Source organism: Salmo salar, chromosome 01 (genome assembly GCF_965601325.2).
Source record: "Salmo salar chromosome 01, fSalSal1, whole genome shotgun sequence".
Classification (NCBI taxonomy): Eukaryota; Metazoa; Chordata; class Actinopteri; order Salmoniformes; family Salmonidae; genus Salmo; species Salmo salar.
Window position 1 is genome coordinate 140,168,199 of NC_138291.1, and position 17,517 is coordinate 140,185,715.

At 44.0% G+C, this 17,517-nt stretch overlaps 1 protein-coding gene across 1 annotated transcript in view; it reads right to left on the minus strand.

The window, feature by feature from the left end:
- Positions 1-776: 776 nt before the first annotated feature.
- The window catches only part of LOC106562225 (A disintegrin and metalloproteinase with thrombospondin motifs 6), a 90,748-nt gene continuing 74,007 nt past the window's right edge, over positions 777-17,517 (minus strand). The window contains exons 20-25 of the mRNA XM_014127024.3: positions 13,317-13,455; positions 11,068-11,197; positions 8,128-8,332; positions 7,765-7,941; positions 5,255-5,411; positions 777-3,838 (exon numbers count right to left, since the gene is read on the minus strand). Of these exons, the coding sequence (XP_013982499.1) occupies positions 3,729-3,838; positions 5,255-5,411; positions 7,765-7,941; positions 8,128-8,332; positions 11,068-11,197; positions 13,317-13,455 (918 nt within the window). The 3' untranslated portion in view covers positions 777-3,728. The remainder of the gene's footprint in view (positions 3,839-5,254; positions 5,412-7,764; positions 7,942-8,127; positions 8,333-11,067; positions 11,198-13,316; positions 13,456-17,517) is intronic.

Below are 17,517 nucleotides of genomic sequence, written 5' to 3' on the forward strand. Positions count from 1 at the left end.
ACCCCTGCAGTTGGCCAGCAGGACAGAAGCCTAGCCAGACACACACATAGGTATTTTAAACTGGGAACACGCACGCTAGACATAACAGCCCGTCTTTCTTTCTGTCTGTGTAACAGAAGGCTGTGGATTATCATGAGGAACAGGTGATAATGAGCCAAGTGGGGTAGATGGGAGTTTATTTAGACTTCATTACCAAGGAGTCCTAGAGAAAACCTCACCAGGTCCCAGTGGGGACGAAGGTACTAGTAGCCAGATCATACAGACCGGAGTTCCAACCCGACAGTTTCATAGTAACCAAAGGTGACCTCTATGGAAATCACACATGTATCACTATGAAGAAAGGGTGTCTAGGATTGGGTAGCTTAGCTCTGCATGCTGTAGCCTATACTGCAGTGAATAGATGCTCTTGTTAGTCGCTATTAACCGGGGCTTCGGTATTCTGGTGTCCTGCCATCAGGTGTTACAGCCTCAGGTTCCCAGTACTTTGTGAATGGACTGACCAGTATCAAATTGCATATGGTGGCCAAAGCTTTTAACAGCCGGAGATGAAATAGCATACTGCTTGAATCAGGGGTGTTACTACTGGGCCAGAACAAAAAAAAATGTCAAACTCAGTCCACTAAGCACCTTCAGAATGAAAATCTGTCCACACGATCTTTTCGAACCTCGGAAGAGTCGTGGAACGTCCTTAGAAGATCTCAGATCTTGAAACCCACACACACAAGCGGTTTGTTCACACACTTCAGGGAAAAACAGAAGCCGTCTAACGCAGAGGCTCTTCAGAAGCTGCTCTTTTTTTATTGTCGTAATGTATCTACGTTAAATCAGTTCGGTGAAGGGGCCTTATTTCACTGCATTTATTTTCCACAAGACTAACGTTATGTTCGCATGCAGTGAAGTAAATGTATGACAAGTGACACATGGCAATAAATTAGCATTTCATTTACAATGTAAAAAAAAATATTAGTAACAGTGTACCAACATTAATACTGAATATAAAATATACGCAACTAATCAAATAATGCTTCTTCTTTTTCATGTCTCTCTTGCCCTTGAAGGTACGTGGTAAAGCAATGTGACATTCATAACGTCCAAGTTCACAGCTATGAGTACCAGTTGGATTGAGCATCTTCTAGAGTGCCTCTGTCAGTCAGTCTGTCTCTCTGTCTGTCTGTAGGCTCCGTGTCCCAATGCCAATAAACTGTTACTTCAAGCCTCAGGATTTGACATAGAAACAGCTCTGGAAGAAGCCCCAGCATCTTGAGTTCAATACGGGTCAAACGCTTTAGTTTTCACCGTCCACTAATGTCCAAATGTCCTGGTTCAACGTTTCATCACCAAAGATCAGGGTCATAACGTCCTTAGTGACACCGGAGGTGGCTACCAAAAAGTAGCAGCAGCAAAACAAAAGTAGCGTAGTCGTTGTATGATTGTAGCAGTCCCCACGCGGTCCATTTATGACTCCTAAATAGTCTTTCCCATTGGTATGGGGGTTCCGTTAAGTCCTACTGGTTTATCCTCCGCAGCATGGCTCCATATGGGTCTGAGGCTGTCTGAAACCGTGGGTCAGTTCCACACACAGGTCGTGGTCCCTTTTCACAAACCCCCGAACCAACGCCAGCAGCAATGTCACTTGGGTAAGGTTTATATTGGAAGAATGTTTGACACCACTAGGAATAATACAGGATACAACTGGCTGGAATTCCATGTATAGGGGTCAGGGGTGAGGGGTGAGGGGTGGCGGTGTTGTGTTTGGGTGTGCGAGGTTACTACACGATACTACACCATCAATGAAAGTTCCCAGTGTGAGGTAAGAAGAGATCATTTGAAACAAACAACAACAGTGCCAGCATTAACAAACATAGACACTATCTTAGTGTTCATATTGCTCAGAACAGATCCAGCCTATAGTCACTGTATAATAGTGGGGAGTGAATGCACCCGTTTCTATAGCACCACGGGCCAGGTAGAGGCCAGGTAGAGGCCAGGTAGAGGCCAGGGAGAAGAGCCAGGGAGAAGAGCCAGGGAGAAGAGCCTGGGAGGAGGGCAGGGTGAAGCCAGGAAAGGCCTCCCACTTGAAGAGGAAGAGGAAACGAGGAGGCGGCAACGGAAACAAACAGTATTCCACCGGAATAAAAATAAAAAAAAAAAAAGCACCATTGAGTTGCATAATATTCTGTTATTTGCTTTTTGTTCTCTCTTCGAAGAATGGAGGTGGGGAACAGAGTGGGGGGGTGGGGGGTGACAGTATCTGGAGGTAGTCTGTCTGTGGCAGACCGGATCTGCGTGGTCTGGCAACACGTCGTGGTCTGCTGGGAGGGACGTGTGTGTGCGAGTGTGTGTGTGTGCGCGAGTACTGGCCCTTCACTTAACTCCAGTCACAGTGCTGAAGAGGCTGTCCGTTCTTCCCACGCTGATGAGACCCCGGCACTACACACACACTGTTATAGAGCTGATACAGAGGTCCTCCGGGCTTACGAATAGAACCTCTCTCCAATGCATTTTGATGAGGCTATTTGGAGGTGGAGTATAACCACTAAATGATAATAACGACATGATAATAACGACATGATAATAACGATAATGGGAACAACAATAAAGGTCCTTCAAAGCCAGTTCAGTACTTCATTGACAAACGGTGCAGTTTGCAATATTAGGGACTTTTCACAACTCCATTATTTTGCATCAGCAATGGGCCTCCTTCTTAAAGGTTCTGGCACAACGTGAGTGTTGTTTAAGACGAAGGCATCCCTCCTTCTGAAAGCAGAAAAAGAAAAGACAAAATAGAACAAAAGAAGGATCTGACCGTAGCACCCCGTCGTTGTGTTCAGCTCCTCTGATAACATGGAAGTAGCAACAACTCCAGACATCTAGCACCTCGTTTTCTGGTTCCGGCACAGAACATTATAGAAACATGCACTCTGTCATCTCATCGCCCTCCAGGACTCCACTGACAACACGTGGCATAGTCACAGACAGGTTTAATACAACAACGCTTGAAGGACGCTACGGGCGATGACGTCTTGAACAGGAGTTCATGACAGTACTGGTGGGTTTGGTGACGTGGAAGCGCTTCGGTGTAAATTGGGGGATATTCGCGCACGCCAGTGCACTGGAGCAAAAGTCTGTCCGTCTGTCCGTACAGCACCATTACGACCCCCCACCTCCATTTTGTAAGCTACCCTCCTTCCTCCTCTCCCCCTCTCCTCCCTTCCAGTGGCTACTCCCTACATCCCTGCGGCGCTTCCGCTCTATGTGTGATGTGTCCAGCACTTTGGATTCAAACAACAACAACAACAACAACGAACAACAATCAGACGACAATAAAATAATCAAAATAATATTCATTATTATTATTATAATAAAAATAAGATCAGTAACAATAATCCTCTAAGGTTCCCACTTCACAGAAGTGACAGCAATAAAGGTCTGTGTCAGCTTGTCCGCTGAGCAGTGGTTAGGTTTCCACGGTGATGATGGGGTTGGGGGGTGGGGGGGGGGGGTGGGGGGGGGGGTTTGAGGGGGTAGCAGGTGTAACAAACGGGTAAATCCCTCTCTTCTTCTCTCGTCCCAGTGTCTCCTAATCCACGTTCCTCCTCCTCTTCTACTGGTCTTGCGTTTCTTTCACTCTTCCCGTTGTCTGTCTCTCTCTTTCCCCTCCAGCTCCTTCTATTCCTCACTTTCTCTCTCTCTCGTTCTCTCTCTCTCTCTCTCTCTCTCTCAGTGGGTCAGCGTCCATGGCACGTCTTGCAGCACATCTGTCTGAAGTACGCACGGCCACAGAACTTGAACTTCAGCACCAGTGGGCAGTATGCCACTTTGTTTACGTCTTTGCATTCTGGAGAGAAAAATACAAAAGTTAGATAGAAGATAAAGGAAAGAAGAAGACCAAGAGGAGAGGAATGACAATGTCTATGAGCCACGTGTGTGTGTGTGTGTGTGTGTCTGTGTCTGTGTGTGTATGTGTGTGTCTGTCTACGTGTCTGTGTGTGTGTGTCTGTGTCTGTGTGTGTGTGTGCGTGTCTGTGTGTGTCTGTGTGTGTGTCTGTGTGTGTGTGTGCGCGTGTCTGTGTGTCTGTGTATGTGTGTGTCTGTGTGTCTGTGTGTGTCTGAGTGTATGTGTGTGTCTGTGTGTATGTGTGTGTCTGTGTGTATGTGTGTGTCTGTGTGTATGTGTGTGTCTGTGTGTATGTGTGTGTCTGCGTGTCTGGTTGTGTCTGTGTGTATGTGTGTGTCTGTGTGTGTCTGTGTGTCTGTGTGTGCGTCCATGTTGTAATATTGCTGTTCGATTCAAATGAATTAAATGCATTCCAGACCAGTGTTTCTAACGTCCTGCAGGTGTACCGGCACCGGTCCCAGAGATAATTAGCTGACACCTATTTAGTCAGGTCTTAGCTGTTAGATTTAATATGAGCGGTCCTCCGAGCCTGTCCCTGGAACAAATAAGGTCGAGAAACACTGTGGACTATTCCAAGTTTCTCTTGTCTCTTACAACAACCGGCCCTAATAAATCTCCCCTCCGTGTTGCTGGGTAGTGGTATGTCCCAGCTGATGGATGGCCTGCTGTAAGGCTCCCGCCTTTCTCTCCCTCCCTCTCTATGTGTGCTATATGATTAAGTAAGGAGGACAAACCATACCAAAGGAACATCTAGAACTATCTCACTTCACATGAGCACCTTTCTGTTAATCACGTTGAAAAGGACTATTATTCGGCCTTTCTAAGCTCTTACTCTTACCGGTATGTGCAGGATCAGCTCCTTTCTCTTCCTTCTTACATCGTATGTATCAATCCAGGTCGGTCTCATTGAGGTAAAACGGATTTTGTAAAAGAGACCTGGTTCATATGCTCCATCACAGATGAATAATCATAAGCAACCATTACTGTCTGTCTTGAGTGTGGGCTTGTAGTAGTAGTCCGAGTCTCTCTGTCTGTCTGTACGGGACAATGAGCCTGAAGCTAACCCCATTAGCCGTTAGCGTCTCCACACCCCTTGCCCTGCTCAGCGTTTCCATTCATCCCCATCGGGGTGTTGCCTGGGCCTGTCCCTAGGCATCCTAACACACATCCATCATAGCAGGCAGAGGATAGAGGGTCCAGGCTGCTCTGACCCGCAGCCAGGTCAACCTCAATGGGGAGATGAATGTGGTGTGTTCCGTGAGAGTTGTGTCACCCCACCGTGTTTATGTCATACGGCTTGGTTGGTGGGTGAGGGCTCTGTGTGTATGTGTGAGTGTGTGTGTGTTCTGTACTCACCGTCACCGTTGGCGATGGGCATGGCGTCACACTTGCTCTCACACTGCTGCATGGCAGTGGGTCTGAGGCCCTCGGTACACTCACTGGAGGGCTGGCCCGTGTAGGAGAGACACTGCACAGTCCGCATCTGCTGGCCCAGCCCACACTGCGCTGAGCACTGTGGTGAAACACACACATACATTATTAATCACATACTGCAGTCAAAATACACAGAGTTATTAACCCTCAACACAGCCACACTGTTAAAACTCACACCCATATGTTATAACCTATAGTAATTGAGTCATATACACAGTCATGCAGCTTTACTGCTGTTTGGCGGTGTAATGTTGATGGCGTTTAATGAAAATGGGGAGCCAGGTAGCCTAGCGGTTAGAGCATTGGGCCAGTAACCAAAAGGTTACCTCTATGGGCCAAGCTTAGCTTAGCCTAGTCTGAGTGTGCAGATTCTCACTGCCCCCTGTGGTGCCTTCTCGGCAGACACTCAGCGAGTCTGACTAATCGCTACGGACACAGTAGCTCATCCTATTAAGTCACCGTTAAGAGCAAGGTGAGAGAGAGAGAGAGAGAGACAGAGAGAGAGTTGAAAAGCCAAGGTAAGTAGAATGGGCTTCCTGAACTGTTTTAGTGACTGAGTCTGAACACACAGAAACATACAGCACATGCACATGCATAGAAATAGAATGAACATGCATAGAAATTGAATGAACGTGCATAGAAATAGAATGAACATGCATAGAAATAGAATGAACATGAAGAGAAATAGAATGAACGTGCAGAGAAATAGAATGAACGTGCATAGAAATCGAATGAACGCGCAAAGAAATAGAATGAACATGAAAATAAATAGAATGAACATGAAAATAAATAGAATGAACATGAAAATAAATAGAATTAACATGCAAAGAAATTGAATGAACATTCTACATGCACAGACGATTATGGGAGGAATGTGACACAGTAGTAATTATTTAATGGGCATCAGTCAGACTGCAGTCAGCTGGTTTACATTAGAACAGAGTGATGGTAACGACCAGCTATAGACACAAGAGACATGCAGTTAGTTGCATCAGCTGGAAACATCTAGTTAACTACTCTACATCAGCCAGGGTTATCAGGCCATCATAACAGTTCTCCTGTCAATGTTATTATCTGTACCGTAGTAGTGCTCTGGGGCGGCAGGCAGCCTAGTGGTTAGAGCGTTGGGCCAGTAACCGAAAGGCTGCTGGATCGAATCCCCATGCTGAGAAGGTAAAAATCTGGCGTTCTACCCCTGAACAAGGCAGTTAACCCACTGTTCCCTTGGCGCCAAAGATGTGCAAGTCGATTAAGGCAGCTCTCAGCACCTCTCTGATTCAGAGGGGTTGGGTTAAATGCGGAAGACACGTTTCAGTTGAATGCATTCAGTTGTACAACTGACTAGGTATCCCCCCTTTCCCTTCTCTAAGTTGTCTGTAACGAGAGAATTTCTCTGGTCAGGTTCTGTAGTAGAAGGCTTCTAGATATACCTGGATGTTATTTAGGGGCCTAACCAGGTTGTGGTGGGATTGCAGTGGTGGACTTTGTTGTGGTATTAAAGGAACTGCGGGGGGGTTAGAGGTTAGAGGTCACGGGCTCTGGTCCCAGGTTCTCATAACAACAACACCCGGTGCTCCCACTTCAATCAGCCCATCAAACAACAGGGTTGTTGGGTCTAATATATACCAGTAACACCACAGCTTTAAGTTTGTTTGGACCAAGGACTTTCTCACGCACTGGCCAAGGAGAGATATATATACCTCTCTCTCCCTCTCTTTCTTTCTCTCTCCCATTGGCCCATTCCTCTCTCCCTCCTCTCATTCCCGCTCCCTCCCCCTCTATAATTACGCCTTTCACCCTCTCCACTCCTGTTGTCTCTCACCCCTGTCTCTCCTCTCCCTGAGCCATAGAAAGGGCAGCTTGTTGTGAAGGTCGTGCTTCACTCCCCGATTTCGCTGCCGGAGGCCAAAAGGTCACTGGTTCAAATCCCACTTAAGACCCTCCATTGACGTGGGCCATCTGTCAGGGCCGGCCTGGGCCCTAATAAAGGCAGTCTAATTGGGAGGAGATGACATGCAGGCTGGGATGTGAGGATCCACAGAGCCTGATCTGAAGGGAGGGTAAGCCTGGTGGCCCGGTGGGCACAGGGGCCAGACACGTGTTGATGGGATGGTTGAGATCTGACTGGGGCCGCAGCACACAATCACACACACACATACACACAGGCACGCATGCAAAACACAGGCAGACAGACAGGTTGGACAGGCACATGTGATCAGCTCTCTAGGGACCCCAGTTTATGATTAAACCATCAATTCTGTTGGCTGTTCACCAAAACAGGGGATTTGGTGTCTGTTCATATTAGAATAGCTTAGTTTACCTGCCTTTGGTACAAACATGTTGACATCCTCATCTCAAGACATATTGAAGCAGTGAAAAGTGAATGAAAAGTGAAAGGAAGCAATGATTTCTGAAGGGGGAACCAATCTTACCTGTCCCCATTCCCCTGGGATCCATCTAGGTGGCGGACAGCGTCCCAGACTACAGCGGATCCTGACGGGGGGCTTATTGTGGGAGGGACAGTGGGCGGGCGGGAAGGTCTTGGTCAGGTCGTTGCTCTTACACAGCACAATGCGGTGCTTGAACCCAGGGCCACATTTGGGTGTACACTGGGAGCAGAAGGAAGAACAGAAAAGCTCAATAAAACGATTCACCTTTGACTTTTTTCTAGATGAAACATTTCTAGTTCCCTATTACAACTACTGCGGTCACGCAAAGCAATCCCAGTGGACAAAACTGGTTAAAATGACCAGTTTTTCCCGCTGGGATGTAAAAAGAGGCGGTCCTTCTCCTACCTCTGACCAATCCAGAGTGACCCACCGAGGGGGGCAGGACTGGTTGTTGCAGGCCTCTCGTTCTATTGGTCGGTGCGTCAGACAGTGGCTGTCCTCCAGGGTCTCCTCCTCAGCAGGACCCATCTTCCTGATGCACAGAACCGTCCGAGTCCGCATCCCGCCATCACACGTCTTCCCACAGTCCGACCAGTCCCCGATAAACCACCTATAATAACACGATCACCAACATTACAACAACGGCTTAACCATAACTGGATTAGAACAACAATGGAACTGTCACTTTAAGAGGACAGTCCCATCGGAACCATATGGATTAGATCAGTTTTCATATGGCCCCCAGTATTATGCAGTATCAGAAATTGGATAATATGCTTCAATTGTATACTCTGGAGGAAATATTTTCCTGTGCGCTGCCAAGACTAATTCCCTTTAAGGGCAACACATTTTTCTAACTACACAACATGTTGTCAGTACACAGCCAACACAGACATCCAGCGACTGGGAGACGTTACATTCCTGATCCATCTTACGTCATTCCACAGGAATGTACAGAGAATTAACATTGTCTCCCAACATCTGGGTCGCCTTCCATCCCCCCACGCCCATGCCATGCTGGGTATTCTAAAACAATCATGTTCACACGCTCATGTTGATCCAGTACTCTCCCTGACTGTGGACACTATGTTTGCGTTCCTGATTGAAAAACTGTAGCAGTTCACTTAGATACTGCAACGGGCAACAAGGGCTGTCTGAGAAGAGAAGAAAGGAATCCACTAACAAGCTGAATACTCACAGATAGTGTTTGTTCCTATGTCAACCTGGCCCTTTAATGGAGTGAGCTGATGAGTTCAAAGATAGCTTTCTTGGACATTGAGTGAAGCCAGGAACGGGCTCCATATCAGTTCATTACAGATGCCCATCTAACCATAACGACTTATTCATCTACACCCAAATATACACACACACATCACTGTTGGCAGATGGCTTCAGCCCATAGGCCAAAAGTATTTAATCCTTTTTTTCCCAATTGAACATCTGAGACATGATTGAACTCTGTCTGACCGTTCCCTCAGGCCTTGCGGAGAGGCTAAGCGTTTTTGGCCACAACACACACACACACACACACACGGACACACACTCTCAAGGATGCTTGCGTGCACTCACCACTCACTCACTCACTCACTCACTCACTCACACAGAGACGGACACACACACTCGTGCGTATATTATCCGTCAACGGTTCATAGCGTAAACTAGCCAATACAATTAAACGCAGGTGGTCATTTTCAGCATTTTCATTCTTGGGCATAAAACAAGCTTCGAAAAGAGTTAACATATGAAGTTATAAATCACTGCTGTTTTATTTGAGCATTTTCTTCAAAACACATTTTACAGCTAAGGGACTCCTTGTAGGCAAATGAATATAGCAAGTCATTATCGTTTGTTTACGAAATAGTCTTAACCAGAGCTTATGATAGACCTAAATGCTTGTGTCGTCTTCTGAACCCACTCCACCCACTATCGACTATTAGTTGGTCTCTGGTTGTGTCATTGAAAGGTTGTATGTAATAAGTGATCCAACACCAGGGTTGGTATTTCCTGTGAGCCAAGTTAGCATACAGTACACCCATCCAGCATAGTTTAGCAGGATACCTTTCTTTTCCAAGATGGACATTAGGTTAATAGAGTCTGAGGGTCTTACCTGGGGAGCAGGTACTGTACGTGACCACTGTATTGTATTGTATTGCAATGCATTGTATTTTATTGCATTGTATTGTATTGCATTGTGTTGTATGGTATTGTATTACATTGTATGGTATTGTATTGTATTGCATTGTATTGTATTGTATTGTATTACATTGTATGGTATTGTATTGCATTGTATTGTATTGTATTGTATTGTATTGTATGGCATTGTATTGCAAGGCATTGTATTACATGGTATTGTATGTGATGCTGGTTGAGAGTGACTGGTAGTCTTACATTCTACCATACTACTCTGGGGGGGCAGATACCGTACATGACCACTGTATAGTACTGAATTGGACCGTATTGTCCTGTATAGTACTGAATTGGACCGTATTGTCCTGTATAGTACTGAATTGAACCGTATTGTCCTGTATAGTACTGAATTGGACCGTATTGTCCTGTATAGTACTGAATTGAACCGTATTGTCCTGTATAGTACTGAATTGAACCGTATTGTCCTGTATAGTACTGAATTGGACCGTATTGTCCTGTATAGTACTGAATTGGACCGTATTGTCCTGTATAGTACTGAATTGAACCGTATTGTCCTGTATAGTACTGAATTGGACCGTATTGTCCTGTATAGTACTGAATTGGACCGTATTGTCCTGTATAGTACTGAATTGAACCGTATTGTCCTGTATAGTACTGAATTGGACCGTATTGTCCTGTATAGTACTGAATTGAACCGTATTGTCCTGTATAGTACTGAATTGAACCGTATTGTCCTGTATAGTACTGAATTGGACCGTATTGTCCTGTATAGTACTGAATTGGACCGTATTGTCCTGTATAGTACTGAATTGAACCGTATTGTCCTGTATAGTACTGAATTGGACCGTATTGTCCTGTATAGTACTGAATTGGACCGTATTGTCCTGTATAGTACTGAATTGAACCGTATTGTCCTGTATAGTACTGAATTGAACCGTATTGTCCTGTATAGTACTGAATTGGACCGTATTGTCCTGTATAGTACTGAATTGGACCGTATTGTCCTGTATAGTACTGAATTGGACCGTATTGTCCTGTATAGTACTGAATTGAACCGTATTGTCCTGTATAGTACTGAATTGGACCGTATTGTCCTGTATAGTACTGAATTGGACCGTATTGTCCTGTATAGTACTGAATTGAACCGTATTGTCCTGTATAACACTGTATTGTAGATGAAAGTCTTACTGTACGTACTCCGGGGGACACGGTTCAGTGTTGCAGGACCTCTGGTTCTCCGGAGGTTTGTTGTCTGGGTCACAGTAGCTGTTCTGCACCACCGAGTTATCATCCAGACGCTTACACAGCACTTCCTGCTTCTGAGAACCTAACAGAGAAGGGGGAACACACACACATACAACACACAGTTATTGTCCAGCCTCTTCCTGTATGATGCATCACTTCCTGGGAACCCTGACTTGAGAAGGGGAGCAAAAACACACACGACACCCTGATTCACTTTTGATTCCTGAGGGCTACCGTATCGCTGTCACCTAACTCTCTCTGTGTGTGTGTGTGTGTGTGTGTGTGTGTGTGTGTGTGTGTGTGTGTGTGTGTGTGTGTGTGTGTGTGTGTGTGTGTGTGTGTGTGTGTGTGTGTGTGTGTGTGTGTGTGTGTGTGTGTGTGTGTGTGCACGCGTGTGCGCATGTGTATGGGGTCTCATGGGACATATCCTAGGACCTACACCATACTAATCTTGCCCACCAACTGGCTCTTGCTCTGTCAACTCATGTGGTTTCCAAGCGCCTCAGAACGGGACATGACTGGAAGTCTGTGGCAGGAGCAGACGAAACAACCGCTGATTTGAATTGGCTGATCTCTCCGTCCATCATCACTACCTAGCAGAACCCTTAGAACCTCCCCTTTTGGATTTTGAAGTGCGAGCAGCACACTGACCAAGGAGGTGAGTTGGGGAAATCGGTGGTCCCGGTGATAGACCATTTTATTTTGATTGTCCCATCTAATACAGCTGTAGCAGGCTCTCTTCCGCCTCGATTTGAACCGACGCACCCTTTCAAGTCCTCACTTTGTTGCACAGTGTTTCCAGGCTGTATATGCAATATCAATTGAGCCTGGGGACGAGGTGAACGCCATGCTGGTCTGACTGGTGCAAGGAGATATGCACGTGTGTGTAAGGTGACAGAGAGAGAGTGTGTGAGTGGGTGCCTGCCTGCTTTCCTTTGTATAGTGGCATTTGTATAGTGGTATACACACCCATAGTACAGCTGATATATGGATTGGTGTTAAAGTATCACGCTTGCAGAGGGTAGTGAAGTTGCCTTGGATGCCAGAAGATGTTTTTAAAAGGTTGTATTAGCACTGAGATGCATTAAATGAAATGTTACGATTAGCAGCATCAGCTAAATCCAACGGCCATATGATTTAAGGCCAACATCCAAAACGTAAGGATCTGCTGTGTTGATTTTGATATGTTGTAAAGTAATGCTTGGTAGAAGTCCCAAAAGCCAAAAGGTCATATACATATTACAATGCTAAGGTATAAACATCTATGTGATACTATATCTGTAACTCTTTGCATAGATCTCCTTTCTCAACAACTCTATTTTGGGGTCTTTTTCAGTTCTGTGTATGTGTTTTTTGTTTCGAATGTTGCAGGCATTTAGTGGCCGCGCTCGACAGCTGGAGAGGAACCGTATTTAGTTCTTCATAAAAGCCCATTGCTTTTGGGGGTAAAATTAGTTGGTTTAGTCATTCTTGAGGCAGTGGTCGACATTTCGCTGTGGTTTCAGAGTTAGGAGGTTTCAGTATGCAGTAGGACAAGGGTTTTGGAGCGGCAGACCGTAGTATCTCTGGCAAACCAGATTGTATGCTAGCTAGCCCTGGTTAACCCGAAGATATGCAAAGCAGCTCATTCATAGAAATTACACCATATTCATGTGCCTGGTTTAAATATGGAAAACACATATTAAGTTTTTCTTAAAAGCTGAAATTACATTTAGAAAGCAATAAAGTTATGATCCTACAAAACCCATGTGAAATTATCATACTGGGTTACCCCACAGTATTCTCCAGTATTTCCTTAAGTATTGGTTGGTCCGGACTGGAAAGACACACACAAGACACAATGTATCTCATGTTGGAGAAAGCTACTGTTATTGAAAAGAAAACAATAAAAATGTCGACAGTGTGTAACCATATTCCATTACCAGATAGCTAGAACAGCACTTTTAAAAAGCCATAGATCTCTGACACCTAAACTCATGCTCCCCACAGTCTCCATATTTACAGTATTGTGTTCCGTAGGGCACAATGTTGAACACAGCCATAACGTTTTGCAACAGAAGGCAAAAATGTGCTTCTTTATTGGACAGGGAGCATTGGATAACTTCAAGTACCCAGTTTCAAAATGTTTTCTCTTGTTTGGTGCCTAATGAACAGGACCAGGTCAGAGTCATATATGGGCATGTGGTTGGTGCAGTGCATACCTCCAGCGCAGGTGGTGGAGCAGTCGGACCAGACCAGATGGTGCCAGGAGAAGCCCACCTCATTGTCCCCACTTCCTGTCCTCTGGATGGGAACGTTGAACTTATAACGGATCCCCATGTTCTGTTCCTGGAGAAGAACCTGGAAGTGAGAGGAAGACATTGTTTGATTATACGCATTTGCAGCGTTGGCTTCAGTTCCATATTAATTCATTGTAAGTGCAGGTCCTGAATTGAAATAAACTGAAATTAAACAGCTGGAATGGAATTGACCCAAACCTTTATCTTATTTTGCTTTATGTTTTTTTCGTGCTTTTTTTGTGTTTTTGTTAAATGTCTGCTCAGCCCACTTGCCCACACCGCTCTATATATGTAATGTATACAATAACTATGTATTAATACTATGATCCTCCCATTCTATGGAATGCCCACTGCCCTCATATGTCATGTCAGCTAATATGTTTTACTAGACGGAACGGATAAGGTTAACTTTGATTCTATACAAGTATAGAAAATTCCAACTTATCACATGGAATGTGCAAGGTCTACATGACGGGGAGGGAAAAGCATATGGTTCTCAAACACTTAAAGAGAATGTCAGCAGACGTGGTTACATTTAAAAATAGGAGAAATGGAACATTTAAAGAGGAGCTGGGTTGGAGAGGCATATGCTGCCACCAACTGTAGTAACAGCAGAGGTGTAGGCATCCTGATAAATAAGAATACACCATTCCCCTTATATCCCAGCACATGGACCAAGAAGGCTATTTTCTAATGTTTAATTGTACCTTACATGGTGAAAAATACACATTGATTTCAATGTACAGTGCTTTCGGGAAAGTATTCAGACCCCTTGACTTCTTCCACATTTTGTTACGTTACAGCCTTATTCTGAAATGGATTAAATGTTTTTTTCCCCCCCTCATCAATCTACACACAATACCCCATAATGACAAAGAGAAAACTCGTTTTTAGAAATTTTACCAAATGTATAAAAAATAAACAACTGAAATATCACATTTATATAAGTATTCAGACCCTTTACTCAGTACTTTGTTGAAGCATCTTTGGCAGCGATTACAGCCTCGAGTCTACTTGGGTATGACGCTACAAGCTTGGCACACCTATATTTGGGGAGTTTCTCCTATTCTTCTCTGCAGATCCTCTCAAGCTCTGTCAGGTTGGATGGGGAGCGTTGCTGCAGTTATTTTCAGGTCTCTCCAGAGATGTTCGATCGGGTTCAAGTCCGGGCTTTGGCTGGGCTACTCAAAGGCATTCAGAGACTTGTCCCGAAGCCACTCCTGCGTTGTCTTGGCTGTGTGCTTAGGGTTGTTGTCCTGTTGGAAGGTGAACCTTCACCCCAGTCTGAGGTCCTGAGTGCTCTGTTGCAGGTTTTCATCAAGGATCTTTCTGTACTTTGCTCCGTTCATCTTTGCCTCGATCCTGACTAGTCTCCCAGTACCTGCTGCTGAAAAACATCCCCACAGCATGATGCTGCCACCAACATGCTTCACCGTAGGGATGGTGCCAGGTTTCCTCCAGATGTGACGCTTGGCATTCAGGCCAAATAGTTCAATCTTGGTTTCATCAGACCAGAAAATCTTGTTTCTCATGGTCTGAGAGTCTTTAGGTGCCTTTTGGCAAACTCCAAGCAGGAGTGGCTTCCGTCTGGCCACTCTACCATAAAGGCCTGATTTGTGGAGTGCTGCAGAGATGGTTGTCCTTCAGGAAGGTTCTCCCATCTCCACAGAGGAACTCAAGAGTTCTGTCAGAGTGACCATCAGGTTCTTGGTCATTTCCCTAACCAAGGCCCTTCTTCCCTGATTGCTCAGTTTGGCTGGGAGGCCAGCTCTAGAAAGAGTATTGGTGGTTCCAAAGTTCTTCCATTTAAGAATGATGGAGGCCACTGTGTTCTTTGGGGACCTTCAATGCTGCAGAAATGTTTTGGTACCCTTCCCCATATCTGTGCCTCGACACAATCCTGTCTCGGAGCTCTACGGACAATTCCTTCGACCTCATGGGTTGGTTTTTGCTCTCACATGCACTATCAACTGTGGGACCTTTTTATAGAGACAGGTGTGTGCCTTTCCAAATCATGTCCAATCAATTGAATTTACCACAGGTGGACTCCAATCAAGTCGTAAAAACATCTCAAGGATGATCAATGGAAACATGATGCACCTGTGATCAATTTAGAATCTCATAGCAAAGGGTCTGGATACTTATGTAAATAAGGTATTTCAGTTTTTATTATTCATAAATTAGCAAAAATGTCTAAAAACCTGTTTTTGCTTTGTCATTATGGGGTATTGTGCTTAGATTGATGAGAAAAAAAGTTTAATCTAATAATTTTTAGAATAAGGCTGTAACGTTACAAAATGTGGAAAAAGGGAAGGGGTCTGAATAGTTTCCAAATGCACTGTATATCCCACCAGGGGAAAGTCTGGTGTTTTTAGCTATATTAGCAGGTGACCTAAATTATACATTCGATAAGATTGACAGATGTGGTAATAAAAAAGGCACATTTAGGCTGGAAAATGATTTACAGGACACCTAGAGAGTATTATTCCTAACTACAAAATACTATTTCTTTCTTTCTCAAAGTAAGAAATGCTATTCAAGAATTGATTGCTATTTACTGGATTTAAAAATGAACGATATAGTGATATCAGATCATTCTCCAGTATCATGAAATACACTTAGCAACAGAAATTGGAGAATGAACAGAGCGCATCTTCTGCACCTGAAATTTATTAAAAACCTTTACCATTACAAATGTTGACCTACAGTGCCTTCAGAAAGTATTCACACCCCTTGACAGCCCATTTTGTTGGGTTACAAGGTAGGATTAAAATGGATTTAATTGTAATTTTTGTCAACGATCTACACAAAATACTGTGTAACTTTTAACATTTGTAAAAAAATATATGAAAAATAAAACACTAATATATCTTGATTACATAAGTATCTAACCCCCTGAGTCAATACATGTTAGAATAACCTTTGGCAGCAATTAAAGCTGTGAGTCTTTCTGAGTAAATATTTAAGAATTTTGCACACCTAGACTGTACAATATTTGCACATTATACATTTTTTTATACTTCAAGCTCTATCAAGTTTGTTGTTGATCATTGCTAGACAGACGATTTGAAGTGTTGCCATAGATATTCAAGACGATTTAAGTCAAAAATGTAACTAGGCCACTCAGGAACATTCAATGTCATTTTGGTAAGCAACTCCAGTGTAGATTTGGCCTTGTGTTTTAGGTTATTGTCCTGCTGAAAGTTGAATTTGTCTCCCAGTGTCTGTTGGAAAGCAGACTGAACCAGGTTTTCCTCTAGGATTTTGACTGTGCTTAGCTCGTTTCAATTTCTTTTATCCTAAAAAAATTCCCTAGTTCTTGTCGATGACAAGCATACCCATAACATGATGCAGCCACCACCATGCTCAGCGATGTGTTGTGTTGGATTTGCCCCAAACATAATGCTTTGTATTCAGGGCTTTCTTTGTCATATTTTTGTAGTGTTCCTTTAGTGCAACTTTTTGCAAACAGGATGCATGTTTTGGCTTCCTTCTGTTCAAGCTTCCTTCTTTTCACTGTCATTTAGGTTAGTATTGTGGAGAAACTACAATGTTGTTGAACCATCCTCAGTTTTCTCCTATCACAGCCATTGAACTTTGTAACTGTTTTAAAGTCACCATTGGCCTCATGGTGAAATCCCTGAGTGGTTTCCTTCCTCTCCGGCAACTGAGTTAGGAAGGATCCCTGTATCTTTGTAGTGACTGGGTGTATTGATACACCATCAAAACTGTAATTAATAAATTCAACATGCTCAAAGGGATATTCAAGTCAAGGGGTGTGAACACTTTCTGAAGCCACTGTAGAGGACAGACAAAAACCAATCCCTGAAATAATTTGGGATGCATTTCAGGTGTACATTAGGGGGATGATAATCTTATACTTGGCAAAAATGATATCTGATTTAGAGCTAATGTAGGCTAATGCGATTAGCATGAGGTTGTAAGTAACAAGAACATTTCCCAGGACATAGACATATCTGATATTCTTGTTGTTCAATTCTTGTTAATATAACTGCACTGTCTAAATTACAGTAGCTATTACAGTGAAATAATACCATGCTATTGTTTGAGGAGAGTGCACAGTTTTGAACAGGAAAAGTTATTAATAAACAAATTAGGGACA